The sequence below is a fragment of the Brachycentrus maculatus genome, unplaced genomic scaffold (assembly GCF_059751285.1).
Source record: "Brachycentrus maculatus isolate JH-2025_06_01 unplaced genomic scaffold, ASM5975128v1 h1tg000061l, whole genome shotgun sequence".
NCBI classification, from domain to species: Eukaryota; Metazoa; Arthropoda; class Insecta; order Trichoptera; family Brachycentridae; genus Brachycentrus; species Brachycentrus maculatus.
Genome location: NW_028280815.1, coordinates 2,902,138 through 2,918,321, shown reverse-complemented (window position 1 = coordinate 2,918,321; position 16,184 = coordinate 2,902,138). Strand labels below are relative to the sequence as shown.

At 48.3% G+C, this 16,184-nt stretch overlaps 1 protein-coding gene across 1 annotated transcript; it reads left to right on the top strand.

The window, feature by feature from the left end:
- Positions 1-40: 40 nt before the first annotated feature.
- On the top strand, positions 41-15,583 carry Ptip (PAX transcription activation domain interacting protein). Its single transcript, XM_088256456.1, has 11 exons — positions 41-210; positions 322-3,516; positions 4,086-4,382; positions 4,882-4,987; positions 5,532-5,667; positions 5,744-5,846; positions 11,395-11,718; positions 12,205-12,570; positions 12,916-12,994; positions 13,074-13,320; positions 13,518-15,583. Exons 1-11 carry the CDS (start codon positions 115-117, stop codon positions 14,068-14,070), a joined length of 5,502 nt encoding a protein of 1,833 aa, XP_088112582.1. The 5' UTR covers positions 41-114; the 3' UTR covers positions 14,071-15,583.
- The last annotated feature ends 601 nt before the right edge of the window (positions 15,584-16,184 follow it).

Here is a 16,184-nt window from a genome sequence, read left to right as displayed (position 1 = left end):
ACTGGATCGGGTAGTCTATAAGTAAGTATAATCCGCGAGTCTATGGTTTGTTGTGCTTCTCGATGTCTCGATGTTGACGTTCTTTGTTGATATTTACATGGAATTTCACCAAATATGGGGACGCTGATACCCGGTTTAGATTCTTTAACCTTACGAGAACCCATTTTCAAAGATGTTAAATACTATTTATCCGGGGAAGTTCCGGAAAAGGTAATTCAAAAATGACCTTAACATGACAGGTTATGATCGAATGTTTTAGTCATTCCGGAAGAAATTCCTCTCTTTCGCGATCTATCTGGTGAATTACGCTCTCGATTTCAGATAACCGAGTTGCTGAGGGCCGGAGGCGGCGAGCAAACCAAGTACTTCTCGGACTACGTGTCTCACTTGATCTGCGGCCTCAACTTTCCCGAGACCGACTTGACGGATGCTAACGATCTGTACGAGATACCGGCGGCGACCTTCCACTGGGTCATCGCCTGCGTCAAGCTCGAGAGGGTCGTCAGCACCAAGCCGTACGGGCCCTCGCGCCTGCAGCTGTTCAGCGGAGTGGTGGCGTGCGTGGCGCGCGTGAGTGCGCGGGACGCGCGCGCGCTGTACGCGCTGCTCACGTACCACGGCGGGCGCGCCAAGCTGTCGTTGGACGCCGAGTGCACGCATCTCGTGAGCGGCGCCGCGGCCGGCGCCAGGTACGCCGGCGCGACCGCGCTGCCGCCCGAGCGCCTCAAGCTGGTCACGCCCGACTGGGTCACGGAGAGCGTCAAGGCCAAGATCCAGTGCGCGCACGACGCCTACCACCCGCGCCTGCTCAAGCCTGCGCCGCCCGCGCCGCCCGCGCCCGCCGAGACGCGCATCGGCTCCATCACGGGCTTCGACTTCGAGGAAGGCATCGCCAAGTCGGAGGTGCCCACCCAGAGCATGGCAGAGAGCGAGGACCTGGAGAGCACGCAGGCGCTGCTGGACAAGCTGCAGCAGAGCATGCGCTGGAACCACCTGTCGCTCGCGTCCTCCGCCGCCTCGCCGGCCGCTCCCGCGCCCACACCCGCCCCCGCCCCCGCGCCCGCGCCCGCCCCCTCCCCCGCCGCGAACAAGCCGCCGCAGTACGGGCAGCCGCCGCAGGCGCTCACGGCCGTGCAGATCCAGAACCAGCGCATGCTGCACCAGCACCAGCTCCGCATGCAGATCCAGATGCAGAACAAGGCGCACGCGCAGAGCCAGAATCCCTCCCAGACCCTCGGGCTCGGGCAGATGATGAATCACGGCCACACTCTGCAACAGAAACCTCCCCAGGGACAGCAGCAGAACCTCATCCTCAACCAGAAACAAGTTCACGGCGGTCTAGCCAACCAGCAGCAACAGGGCGCCCAGGGAAATCCGAACCAAGTGTTGAGTCAGCAGTTGAGTCAGGGCACGCCCACTAGCCAAGGGCCGGCGGTGCAGCAGGGCGGGCACGGCATCGCGCAGCTGCAGGGGCCGCCCCACAGCGTCGGGCAGGGGACCGTGGCGGGCCAGCAGTCGCCCTTGCTGAGCCAGCAGAGTGTCTCTGCTCCCCAGCAGCAGTCTCTAGGCGCGAACGTCGGCCAACAACATCAAATTGTCAATGTGCGAACTAGTTCTCCTAATGTCAGTCTACAACAGCAGTTACACCAACCCGGAGGTGCGACCATGCAAAATTGGAGGCAGCAGCAAATGGTGCAGCAACAAAACTCGCAGAATCCCGGCCAGCAAATGGTGCGCGGACCCATGTTACAGCAGAGGACGCAATTGCCGCAAAATCAAATGCTTCTACAGCAACAGATGTTGCAAAACCAAAATCTCTTGAACAACCATCAACAGCAGCCCGGGCAACACAATGTGAGCACTCAGCAGATCTCCGTGCAGAAGCAGTTGCACCAAGGGGGGCAGCAAGTGCCCACGAGCCAACAGCAGATCATTATAAACCAGCAGCAGATTAACTTGGGCGGACATCCGCAGATTCTAGTGCAAGGGGGGCAGCACATGGCTCTGCAGAGCGGACAGAGGACTCTCGCTCAGCCGGGACAGCAGATCGTCTCGCAGGAGGGACAGCAGATCATATCTCAAGGGGGTCAGTCCATGCTGCAGTCGCAAGGACTTCCCCCCGGCGCTCAGCAGATAATGCAGGGAGGCCAGACTCGACACATCATCACCCACCAAGGTGGAAAACAGATAATAACTCAAGGCGCGCAGCAGCTCATGTCCCAGCCAGGGCAGCAAATCATGACGCAAGGAGGGCAACAGATCATTTCCCAAGGCAATCAGCAAATACTGTCTCAGGGTGGGCAGCAAATTATCACTCAAGGCGGTCAGCAGATCTTGCCCCCCGGAGTTCAGCAAATCATAACGCAAGGCGGGCAACAGATATTGTCTCAAGGCGGACAACAAATTGTTGCGCAGAGTGGGCAGCAGATAATCACGCAAGGCGGGCAGCAGCAGATCCTGTCTCAGGGCGGGCAACAGCTCCTGTCGCAGGGAGGACAACAGATTTTGTCTCAGGGTGGTAAACAAATATTGTCTCAAAGTGGCCAACAGCAGATTTTGTCCCAAGCGGGACAGCAACAGATGCTGTCTCAAGGACAACAGCAAATACTGTCTCAAGGACAGCAACAGATATTGTCTCAAGGCGGACAGCAACAGATATTGTCTCAGGGAGCGCAGCAACAGATCTTGTCTCAAGGAGGACAGCAACATATGCTGTCTCAAGGCGGACCGCAACAGATTTTATCACAAGGCGGGCAGCAACAGATATTGTCTCAGGGTGGACAGCAACAGATCATTCAAGGAGGCCAGCAGCAGATATTGTCTCAGGGTGGACAGCAACAGATCATCTCCCAAGGAGGCCAGCAGCAGATATTGTCTCAGGGTGGACAGCAACAGATCATCACTCAGGGAGGGCAGCAACAGATTTTGTCTCAGGGTGGACAGCAACAGATATTATCACAAAGCGGACAGCAACAAATATTGTCCCAAGGCGGACAGCAACAAATATTGTCTCAAGGAGGACAGCAACAGATCTTGTCTCAAGGCGGACAGCAGATTTTATCTCAAGGCGGACAACAGATCTTGTCCCAAGGCGGACAGCAGATTATATCTCAAGGCGGACAGCAAATCTTGTCTCAAGGCGTACAGTCGAACTTGTCGCAAGGGAGTCAGATTCTATCTCAACAAGGGGGACAACAGATTTTGTCCCAAGGTCAACAGCAACACATCTTGGCTCAGGGACAGCAAATCTTGTCCCAGGGAGGAAAGCAGATACTGGCTCAAGGCGGACAGCAGGTGATGACCCAGGGGGGCCAGCAGATGTTGTCGCAGGGGCAGGGCATACCGCAGGGCGCGCAGCAGATCATGACCCAGGGCGGGCAGCAGATCATCACGCAGGGCGGCCAGCAGCTGGTCAACTGGCAGCAGCAGCAGCAGTTCCTGCAGCAGAGGCAGCAGCAGCTCATCGCGGGACAGCAGCAGCTCATCGCCGGACAGCCGGCTCCCGGGACACCCAGGGTGAGCGACACTCAAACTACTATTCTGAACCGAGAGCTGTCATACGTGTATATATTAATTATATCCAATTATGCCTCTGCCTCCCTAGTGGCTACCAAACAGCACGTTCGGCTACCCGGGAGGTCCCGGGTTCGATTCCCAGGGGTGGTCAAATAAATATAAGTGATTTTTTCACTCTGATATAATAAATATTCAATTGGACTGGTACCTGAAGCGGTTCCTTCACGCTATACTTCGTTAATATGATGCAGTGCCCTATGCACCATTGGATGTGGATAAGGGTTTAAAGAAAGAGAAGAAGAATTTGGAAAAATCAATGATTTTTTTTTCAATAATTTTATTGTGAAAATCTAAGGACATGAATTATGGAGAATTCAGGTTTCTTTTTTCCACATTTACTCATTGGGTCGTTGCGGTCATGGCGTGCACGCCAGCCTTTCGGGGGAAAGAAACCCAATATTCCTACGAGTAAAGTCTCGAGGTGCCAACACGCTCCAGGTTGGGAAGAGAGGGGGGTTGGGAGGGGGGGAGTGCCGGGTTGATGTTTAGTATTGTGTGTTGTGTGTCAGGTGTCGTGGGGCGCGGGCGGGGGGCGGCAGCTGATCCACCTGGACGCGCAGACGCACGCGCAGCTGCAGCAGATGGACCCGCAGCAGCGCGCGCAGTTCGTGATGCAGCTGCAGAAGCGGCGGCAGCTAGCCACGCAGCGCGTGGTGCGCGGCGCCGCCACCGCGCACCCGCTGCTGCAGTGGGCGCCCGAGGGCGGCGCCGCGCAGCAGCGCCAGCAGTATGCGCAGCTCAACCTGCAGCGCCAGCAGCAGTACCAGACCCTGCAGCGCCTGCAGGCGCACAAGCAGGCCGTGCAGGTACCGTGCCAGTACTGATAGGGTCAAATTGGCTAATATTCAAATACGTAATAAGACGAATGCAATGGAAAGATGATTAATCATAAAATAAAAGAATTGAATAATCATAAAAGAGGGTTAGTCATTTTTTTCGTTGCTCAGTTTATAATACCAATGTCTTTCAATATTTTTATCATGTATGATACCACCTCTCGTGACAGTCCTTATGAACTATCACGGATCCGATGTCAGATAGGATCCTGCAATGCGCCTCCAGCTGTTGTCTTTGAAAGCTGTGAAATGAGGCTAATGAGCTGTGAAAAAAGGCATCAACAGGTTAGGGACATCTGGAGGTGTCTCATCATCACACGTACAGCTGTCCATCTCAAAAGCTTGAAACGATGAATATTGAAATATTCAATAATACAAATGTGATGGAAAGATTGCAAATTGATCAGAGAGATGATCAACCGTATGAGAGTTGAGTTTGATCCGGAGATTAAAGCGAGTTTGGTTACAGGGTGCGACGGCGGCCGTTGTCGGAGTGGGGCCGCGAGTGGAACCCCCCTCCCCCGAGGCGGGCGCAGTGCCTCCCGGACTTCCGCCTGCCGAGCAGCACGGACAAGGTAAGGACGCGACGGGTCGGTCACTGCGGCATACCCTTCCTTCTCCGCAACTCCTTTCCGACCGCTTCCAGACACGGGTCCATCCTTATGTCCGTTGGCAGGTACTTGGATTATTTTACAGCTTGATTGTATCCTCGGCGACGCACTATAAGAATCACTCGCCGCATAAAATAACCCAGAAGACCATCAGCGTCTGAATGGCTGAGTTTCAAGGAATTTAATCGTCTTTCAGATTTAAAGATTTGGTGTTTAATTTGTACACCATTTTAATTTATGTATTAAATATTAAAGTCAAACACCGATTTTTAGAGCCTACCAAATTGTATATTATTATTAGAAACACTAACTAATAATATTGTTTCGCCTTGTCATGGCATTTTCAAACTAATCATAATTTTTTTTTATTACTAAAAACAGTAACGAATACAACTTTCCTTTTGGTTTATTCATAATTGAGAGAAATTAAGAGTATAAATGATATTATCAAATAAAAATATGACCTAGTTCATAAAATGATTAATTGTTTGTGTGGTCCGCGCCGCAGTTTTGCAGGCGCCCCCGCTGGTGGTGAACGCGCGCACCAAGACGGCGCTGGCCAACATGCTGACCAGCCGGCTGCAGGGCGCGCAGCCCGGCCTGCCCGCGGAGGTGCCGGAGCCCTCGGCCGCGGGGACCCTGCGGTAAGTGCGTGCGCCGAGTGCCCCCGCCCCCTGGGACTGGGACTGGCCCCCGCTCACCCCGTGTGTCGTGTTGCAGGCTCATGACGGCGGCGCACAACGCCCCGCCGCGCGCACCCGCCGAGGTGCCCGGCCTGCAGCAGCGGCGCGCGCCCCCTCCGCCCCCCGCCTCCCCCCACCAGGTACCACCACATTGCCATTTCCCGACTGATTACACACGAGCCTTATTTTCTTGAAAGTTGCTCGGGTTTTTTCACTACCAAAAAGAGGCAAAAATTTGGCTTATTTAATTCTTGCGCTTTGATTCTTCTTTTTTTTTTTTTAATTTAAGCCTAGGATCTATCCATCAAACTTGATTTTCCAAGAATTTAGTGCACCTACTGTAGAATCGATTTTTAAAAGAGCATCAATTTTACAAATATTTAAAGAAAGGGAAACATTATTGACACATAATTTTAGAAATACAAGATCACAAAATAACTTAAAGACCCCAAAATATAATACTAGTGCAGCTCAAAACCACTATTCTTTTATAGGAATAAAACATTTTAATAAACTACCTGCAAGAATAAAAAATATAATCAATTTAAAATCTTTCAAAAATGATTTACAAAAACATATAAGGCAAACTCCCGTTTGATTACCATTTAATATTTCTTATTTATATGTACAAACCCTGTAAGCGAACTCCCTCTCTAAACACGAGCAGTCTGCTCTCTTAGTGAGGTAACACGTAAAAAAAAAAAAAAAAAATAATAATAATAAAAATATGTAACTATGTATGTTGATTATTATGATAAAATATGTAACTATGTTGATTACTATGTTGATTGTAACTATGTTGATTATTTTTGCCATACAATGTATCTTTGATTAAAAAAATTTATAATAAAAAAAAAAATAAAATAATTATCTAACGTCCATGTGACTCCGAAATCTAGCTACAGCTTATGCAACACCGCTAACATGACCCTTCTCAGTCTTCAACTTTTTAAGTTCTATAGCCTATGCTTACTCGTGAGTGGATTTACTCTTAATGTTTAAAGTTACTATAATTTCATGTAATTCATGTGTGAAAATTCTAGGCAAAAACACTCGAGCCAGCAATCTCGCTAGGGGCATGAGTTTATACATTTCATTGATATCTTTATAATTCTTTCTCTTTCTCACCTTAATGACCGGCGAGACCGGTATATGCGCGGAAACTTTTGAACTTACCGCTAAAGGCCGGTCCTCCGTTATCGCGGGTTTACAAATAGTCAAACTCAATGACATCTATTGAGTTAATCAAGACAAATATTCATTCCAAAATAAATTCACATTATAAAAAAGGTTTGTGTCATGGCTACGAGTTGATTCCACGAACGTTTGTATCTCTTTTCTAAAATTTTACCTGGATTCGGCCCTTTTCAAATCTTATCTCGAGTGCCTGTGATATTTTTTATGGTCCCACTGATTTGTTTGGATATTTTTTCAGAAGATCTGAGTAATATTGCGAGAAGTGTCAGTGGATAGTTGTTCCGATAATGGTTCTGAAATATTTAGAGAAGCTATAAGAGGTCCTCGGGTTATGCGAATTGTTTTGAGTGATTCTGAAGATGATTCTTCCGGGGATGTTGATGATATGGACTGGTCAGACACCGACACTCCACGAAAAAATTAGAGCTTTTGTGGAACTCCAGGAGTAAAAAAAATCCAGAAAACTCTGAAAATGTAGATGGTATTGCTTCTATGTTTATTACTGATGAATTTTTGGACGAAAGTTGGCGATGCGTGTTGTTATAGGCGTACATTTACTTGCGGTCATTAAAATGTCAACTTCCATGTCATTCTGCATAGATGATAATATTAATAAATTTGGATAAATACCTCGAGGGCTAATGATGCCGAGGGTAGAGATTAATCAAGTGAACATTGAATAGAGAGGGCATTATTTTGGCTTAGATTAGCCTAGATTTGCCCAATGTTTTGGCTGGATAAGTGAAGCCAACAGGAACCCATTAGATCCTTTTCATAGTTTTCCTTTTAACTTTTAGAACAATAGAAACTTTCAGTTACTAAAGTTAAGTATAGTTTTAATCAAATATGTATAAGATATTTGCATTACTAACATTCACATTGTACATGTTTTTGATTTGTGTATTATTTTTAATATAAAACAGCTGTCGTAAAAGTAAATAAATTGAGTAGAATTGTAAATCACATTTTGATTATATTAACAATATGTGATAGATTGTGGTTCCTATAATGTAAATGCCAATTCGGTCAATAATAAATGGCGCTTTATAACGACAAGTTTTGCGTCATTTGTGACAGATGAATTGTCATGATAGATTAAACTCGGCACCATCGGACCATTAACCCATTGCACCACTAATACATATGACATAATTTGTTTGTACAACGCACTTACTAACATATTTAATTTTCACACATTTTTTTATTCTTCTTCTTTCCATGTTCGCTCCCTAGGTGGAGCATATGGCCAACACGAGACGTCTCCAAGTCACTCTGTCACGCGCCATCTCCTCGGCTTCCCCTCAGGTCAGTCCGGCGTCTCAAAGTTCCGCTGAGTATAGTCGGTAAATGGTCGTCAGCGGCCTTCCGGGGCGCCGGAATCCTCGGGGCTGGAAGAAGAGACATGAGGGATTGATGCTCTCAGGTGGAATTCTAAGGACATGTCCCAACCATGTCCACCTTCTCCTCTTCAGGACTTCCAGTATGAGGGGCTGTTGAGTTCTTCTCCTCACATCGTCATTCCTGACAAAGTCATACCACTTTGTACCCAGTATTCGCCTCAGGCACCTATTTTCAAAACTTGCTAGTTTCTTGCTTTGAGCTTTGGTGAGGTGCCACGACTCACATCCGTACAGCAGCACTGTTAGGATACAGGCGTTAAAGAGACAACACTTGGATTTGTCGAGTAAAGCAGTGAGTCCCAGACATTGCACATTTTTTTGAATATGGCTCCTGCCATTCCGAGCCGTACGTTCAGTTCCTTCTGGACACTTCCATCCTCCACTATGAGTGTTCCGAGGTATCTGAAGGTGTCGACTCGAACGAGCGCTCATCCCTCACAAGTAAGATGTTGATCTCGGTCAAGACAGGCTGAGTTGCACATGACATTGGTTCCTTTTGGCATTCACTCTTAGGCCTAACCGAGCGGAGTTTATTTGGAGGGAGTCAATTATATCTTGCAGAGCTCCGATCGATATTTCTATTAGAACTGCATCGTCCGCATATTCTAAATCGCATAATTTCTGGGCAGGACTCACTGCAATTCCTCGATCCGGTAGGATTGACATTCGTAGGATGAAGTCGAACATGATGATGAAGAGAAACGGGGCTAGTACACAGCCTTGCTTCACCCCAGTAGAGACCTCAAATGATTCACTGCACACATCTATTCTAACGCAGCATTCGCTGTTAGTGTGAAGCGCCCTGATAATGGCCACAATTTTGACAGGAACTCCATATGCTTCTATGATATTCCAAAGAGAAGACCTATGCGGGCTGTCGAAAGCTTTTTCGTAGTCTACAAAATAGCAGGCAAGGGCGCAGTTCCATTCGTTACTTTGCTGTAACAGGCATCGTAAGTTATGTATTTGGGGGGTGTGGTGAAGAGGAAGAGGACGGTCAGATTGAATAAGTATTTATTGGTCAACAAGGGCTACACGAAGCGGTACGGTGTAGCGATGACGTAGCGTGACGTGGTGGGGTCGAATCGATGACGTGGCTGCGGCGTTGTGGTGTTGTGGCAGCGTAGATGAACTGTCGGGCTGGCCGGAGTATCTTCGTGATGTTGACGAGGGTGCTGGACTGGAGATCGTAGCGAGGTCTTGATGCGGTGTTCTCGTGACGGCGTCGGTAGATGGGTGTCGACTGTATGTAGGAGTGAGATGTCGATCGTAGTAGCTGCGTTCCTGGCGGAGGAATGAGATCCGATCTTCGTAGTCGCGCTCCCGGCGGAGGAATGAGATGTCGAGGCACGGGCTGTACCCCTTTTATATTGTTTGGGATCTCTTTCTTCCTTTGTCTCGGTTGAGTCTGTTGACATGTTAGTCAAAACAAATCCAGGTTGCCTCTCACTAGACGTGTGCACTTCTTTTGTTCCCGGTCACTGTCTCCATTGTTCTACATAGTTGCAGTTATTGGATTCTGAGAATTTACTAATGTTAGCGGTTAGGTTGACTGACTTACACGACTTATTGACCGCTACATGTATATGGTCAGCGCACGCCCTGCCTGGTAGAAAGCCCGCTTGGTTCTCTCTGAGGACTCGCGTTATTGGTTTTTGGATTCTTGCTAGTATTATTTGTGCCAGAATTTTTCCAGGAACGCTTAAAAGAGTAATGCCACGGTAGTTATCACACAACAGCGGATCACCCTTTTTGTGGAGGGCTATAACTTCCCCGTTTACCCAATCCTTCGGGCACCTTTCCTCTTCCCATACCTTTGAAAGTAGGTGATACAGGGGGTCGAGGAGACAGAAAGGCAGAGCATTGGAGTACGGTTACAGAGCTATTTGTAGTTTTGAAAGTTGCGCGTAAAACTCTTTCAGAAATTGATTCCCATTTTTGGAGGCAGCGAGCCGCTTTGTCTGTCATTATAAGTGCCGCTCCCTGTCGATGGTACTGCTCTTGTCCCGAATAGATGATTGTGTATTTCTCCAGCAGTTTCTTTCCTGAGCCTTTCCATCGCGTCTCGCTCAGTCCCAGGATGTCCAGTTTGTACATCTTCATGATGCGAGTAGTGCCAACGTGGAGCGCTGCACTGTTGGAGAGGAATTCCTTATCTTTTTGGAGGAGGCTGACTTGATGTTGGTATCGTAATCTAGTTTTTTAAAGAGACTGGGTGATTAACCCTGCGCTCTCTAAAGCCTGGGCGGGTGCTCTGAAGGATGCCTCATCCTGGTTTTTCTGTAGGGGTGTATTCCTTCCCTTAGCTAGGGGGGTTTCATTATTAGGCGCCAGACAATCGCCTTTCGTCCTCTTCCCATTAGCTACAGTTTTCGCCAAAGCCTCTAACTGGATTACCAGGACCTACGACGGGGACGTGGGAAGAAGGGCTTGCTGGGGGTCTACGGTCACTAAGGGCCTGAAGGTTGGCTTTTCTCAGCATTTTATAGGAATATTCTGTCCAGCACAGAATATACCACTGAAGCCATTCCCCGATGACATTTTAGCGACTATATGTAGCGGATTGCTACGTCGGGTCACTACTTATAGCGTGTTGCTATGTTTGAGTTTTGATGACGCCATGTTGGCGTGTTTAGTGATCACGTGAAGGGATCGCGTTTTTAGTATTATGAGGGTATGCCAGAATAATTTAAAGAATGTTTTTACTCACAGTTTGTTGTTTTATTTCTATAAGTGCGTACACTGAAATTAGGATAATTACAAAAATACTTAATATTATAAATTTATGAATTAAAGAAGCAAAAATGAAAATCTAGATAAAAACGTCCGCTGCAAACAACGGTGTAAATGGCACTCATCGCCTTTGTCATCGGCTCGCCGCGGCGTTGATTCCGCTCGGAAATCTCCGTTTAGAATTCCTCTTGGTTCGTGTCTATCGGCGCTGCCAACGCGACGGTGTAGCTAGATCGCCTACAACATAAAGAAAGTGGCGGGCCTGCACTGGAAGAGTCTCGTCCGCCAGAGAAATACTGGACACGAGAAGTAGCCAAAGTAAGTAAGTTGGCTAATATTGACATAGAGTGTGACGCAGTTGCAGTTCCGCGCGGCGGGCGGGGCGGGGACGGGGGCGGCGGCGGGCGCAGTGGGTGGGGTAGGCGCGGCGGGCGGCGGCGGGGGCGCGGCGGGCGCGGTGGCGGCGCCGCGCGCGCAGTTCTACGGGCACAACCCCAACCTGAAGCTGCCGCCGCACTACTTCCTGCTGGGCTGCATCTTCCACGCCGTGGAGTACGGCGAGGGGCTGGCGGCCGGCTGGGAGAAGGCCGTCTGGAGCCACGGCGGCGAGGTGGAGAAGGGCTACTGCGCGCGCGTCACGCACGTCCTCGCAGTCACGCAGAAGCACGGCGTCGTCATGCAGGTACGCACCCACCTCCCACTACTGAGGGACACATGAAGGAAAGGTGATCAGCCCCCCGCTTCTGGTATCCGCCCAGGATAATATTGAATAAATATTACAGCGAAAAATCACTTGAAGCCAGTTAAAGAGAAGGTTGTTAAAAACACATCTAGAAAAATACCTTTAAAGTTTCCAATATAGGAGTATTGGAAACACACACAGAAATAAACATTTCAGTTAAGAGAGCATCTACTGTATATGTTTTTATTATTAAGAAAAAGCCATAGTCATTTACTTTGATTCTATTGAACAGTGATTATATTCTCACTTACTTCTACGTACAGTTGGCACTACAAGTATCAATTGTAAACTAAAATACAAAGAAAATATTTGAATAACTAAATAAAAAAAGTTGGTTGATTTAAAAATAATATTGATTACTTTATTTATTGTCATTTCAAATAGAAATGGATGACATTGTGGATAATGTTGTGTGTGTGTGTGTAGGCGCTGCGCGACGCCAAGCGCTGCGTGACGGCCTTCTGGCTGTCGGACACGATGCTGCGGCGGCAGGTGAGCCCGCCGTGGCAGGCGCTGCACCTGCCGCTCATGTACGCGGCGCACGAGCGCCCCGCGGCGCGCCACTGCGCCTCGCTGTCGGGCTTCTCGGGCGACGAGCGGCCGCGCCTCAAGCTCATGCTGCAGCACGCCGGCGCCAAGGTCACCTCCTACATGTCTCGCGACAACACCGTGCTCGTGTGCCGCAAGCCCGAGGGCACCAAGTACGCGCGCGCCCGCGACTGGGGCATCCCCGTCGTGTCCGCGCAGTGGGCCACCGACCTGCTGCTCGGCAACATGAGCGCGCTCTCGCAGGTACCCTCCACCCCCCACCCCCCACCCCCCAACCTCCATCGCTTCCCCCCATCTCGACAAATCAATCCGAGAAAGTTTATCCATGCAGTCAGTTTGAATTTGAATTGGATTTTTTGGCTTAAATCAATCTTGCAGTTTTTCCGATGGGTGGGTCCGAATAAAAACCAGGACTTCCTATACTGGACCTGAGAATGTGGCGGGAGCTTTCGGAGTGTCTCTTCATCCATGACATGGTACCCGCTGTTAACATTGATGAAAACACATCTCTCTCCTGCCATCGGGCAACAGAGACACAAACTCATATTGGCCAAACTTAATATGTATTAATGAAATTGATGGTTTCAGATTGAGAATGCTAAATACCAACAGTTCAACGTGGCCAACCCGTTCAGGATGGATTACACTCTAGTTCCGCACCTGATGAGTGAGTACTCCCCGTCACTGCATTACTATCTAGAGAGCTACATTGTGTCTGTTGACTCACCTCGAATGTCTCCGTCTAGACGCGTGGAAGATGCCCATCAACATAACGCAGGAGTCCCACGAGCGCGTGCGGCGGGGCGCACTGCCCGCGCCGCCTGCCCCGCGCCGCGCTGCCAAGCGGCCGCGCGTGACCTCCCCCCCCGCGCCCCCCTCGCCGCCCTCCACGCCCGCCTCGCCGCCTGCCTCACCGCGCGCGCAGCACCTGCCGCCGCCGCGCGTGCTCTTCAGCGCCATCAAGGACACGGAGCCGCTCGCGCAGATCGTCAGGTGACCAAACAGCCAATACAGACAGCGACCGACAGATTGTTTTTATATTCTATACACCTTCCGTAATACTGGAGGTCCTTTCTAGAAGAGAGGATGGCTCAGAAGGAGGAAATATGGAATCTCCACACATAGGTGTGGATAGCCGCATAATGACGGGAGATGTATTTTGTAACCGTACGATCCTCGTGTGATTCCAGGAAGCTGGGCGGATCGGTGGTGGCGCAGGCGGCGGAGGCCACGCACCTGGTGATGGGGCGCGTGGCGCGCACGTGCAAGTTGCTGGGCGCGCTGGTGACGGTGTCGCACGTGGTGTCGCCCGCGTGGCTGAAGCGCTCGGCGCGGCTGGGCTGCTTCGCGCGCGAGGAGCGGTTCGCGCTGCGCGACGCGGCGTGGGAGGCGGCGCACGGCTGCGCGCTGCCGGCGCTGCTGGCGCTGGGCGAGCGGCGCCGCTCGCTGCTGGCCGGGCTCACCTTCTACCTGACGCCCGGCGTGCCGCCCGCGCGCTCGCGCCTGGCGCAGCTGGTGGAGCTGGCCGGCGGGCGCGTGGAGGCGGCGCGCCGCTCGCTGGGTGCCGTGCGCGACCTGCTGCGCGCGCGCCCCGCCTCCTACCTCGTGCTGGCCACGCTCGAAGACCTGCACCTCGTATACTACCTCGTGCCGCTGCGCATCGTGTGCACCGCCGAGCTCGTGCTGTCCGCCATCACGCGCCAGAAGCTGGACGTCGCCGAGCACCTCGTCAAGGTGGACTGAGATCCGGCGTTCCTCGAGGATTTCGAGGAAGACTAACACCGCCTTTTTCTGCTCCGGTAATATTGGAAATTCTCCGCTCTCCGACTCATTCTCTGTATTATAAATACAAGTCACTTTATAGACGGCATTGATGGGACGCCGTGGAGAAGTGTAATTCGGCCGAATGAACGTTTATTGATTGATTAGAATACAAAGTACTAACAATAGCCACCGAACTGAGCCTTCGTACTCAATTGTACCGCCTTCATCGTGAATTTTCGATATTATCGGTTTATAAAAGGTGTTTTTAATAATATACGCATGTTAAAACATACACTGTTTCATAATTTTGCATTTTTGGACTTTGTGTGTCTCAAACAATTGACAATGCACATTAAAATAGAGTGTTTAATATATTGGTGTGTGGGTGTACACCCACACGGCTTGCGGGTGTACACCCACACGGCTTGCGGGTGTATACCCACACCGCTTGCGGGAGACTTTATAAAAGTTGTGAATTTGAAAAGTGAGGAAGTGATCAATATTGTTGAATGTTTGTTTTATGTTATTGTTTTTCAAGGCCAAACCTTGATAATTGGATTGATATCACTCTACTCGTTGAAATGGCATATTATATTATACAGTTTCATCTTCGACTCTTTTAAAAACTACAAATTTACGAAATATATATTTATTTTTGTAGCCTTTTGAGGGCATTTTCAAATAATAATAATTTTATTACGTTAATTTGAACTTTGATCTATCATCTCTCAGTTCCTGTCATGTCGTCCTACTTTAAGAGATAATTAAATTTTTGTATATTCAAATTAGCCTCTTCGAATATATTATAATATACGTGTTTGTATGATAATTATAAAATTATATGGCCAATTTGATATATATTTTTTTGTTACAATAAATTGTGACTTTATTTTGTTACCAATATAAATGAATATTTTTGGCCCGGAGAAATAATATCGTTTGTAAATACTGAACATTTGTGTTTTGGATCGGCGGCGTATTTATGCAATTATTATTATTTCCCTATTATTATTATATTGTCCCGTTGTAATTGTGAAATGATTTTGTAAATTACTTGCAATGTTTTATTTTCTATTAGATGTATATATTGAATTGGCATTTACTTTATACAATTTTCTAATTAATTATTAGGATAAATCAAAACATGACTTCGATTCTACCGAAATTATTTATTTTTGTGACAGCTGTTTCCCTTTGTGTCGAAAAAACTAGTTACACCTATTTAAGTACAAAATTTGCGTAAGCATTCGATGATATTGGATTCTTCTTGTGTTTGTTTGGAACATATGTACCAAATTCTTGGTTCCTATCAGTCGGCAGGTTACTGTTTTTATTCGACAGTTTGATAATGCCCTCGCTAGGTTGCACAAACATAAATAAATTTAGTAAAATCATTAATGTTTTGATTTATACTAAAAAATATAATAAGTAGATGTGTTTTATATAAAAATGCCTGTCTATAAAGAAAGAATACAGATATTTTACGACTTCATTCAGTTTATTTCCTTTCAATTATAAACCCTCTCGAGAGATAACAGAAACTGTATATTTCCAATGATAATTTAAATTTGGCCATAATTAAAAAAATATTCTAAAATTCTGTTTCCTCCAATGACATTTTTAGTCCAGTAAATAACTTGAAATATAATCTTGAAAAAAAGAGCTTTTATTGTTCCTATGGGGCATATAAAGTTATACTAAATAGCCCACAGCGCGGTTAGTCACCAACAAGAAACCACCCTCCGCCAACTCCCAAATTCCAAGTCTCGGGGAGGAAAGGAAGGACCCTTGTGGAAGCAATGACTCGTCTCCAGTCGTTCCAGGCTATCCTAGTTGCCACGCGCAACGTGTCCAAAGAACTGGAGAATCCGTCGGGTACAGACATTGGACAGAGTCGAGCCATCCAAACGTAGTTCCTGGCGAATGGACTCATTGGTCCGTGGAATTCGGAGCATGCGCCTCCGACACCACATTTCGAAGGCGTCAAGTTTTCTCCTTTTTGCTGCTTTTATGGTCCATGTTTCAGCGGCATAGAGAAAAATTGAGTGGATCAAGCTCGTGACAAGCTTCATCTTAGTGTTGTTACTCACACC

Coding starts and splice junctions, on each gene's coding strand:
- Ptip (XM_088256456.1), top strand. CDS start 115: ATGGGGACGCTGATACCCGGTTTAGATTCTTTAACCTTACGAGAACCC. Junction 12,571..12,915: donor ACATGAGCGCGCTCTCGCAG/GTACCCTCCACC, acceptor TGATGGTTTCAG/ATTGAGAATGCTAAATACCA. Junction 13,321..13,517: donor CCGCTCGCGCAGATCGTCAG/GTGACCAAACAG, acceptor GTGTGATTCCAG/GAAGCTGGGCGGATCGGTGG.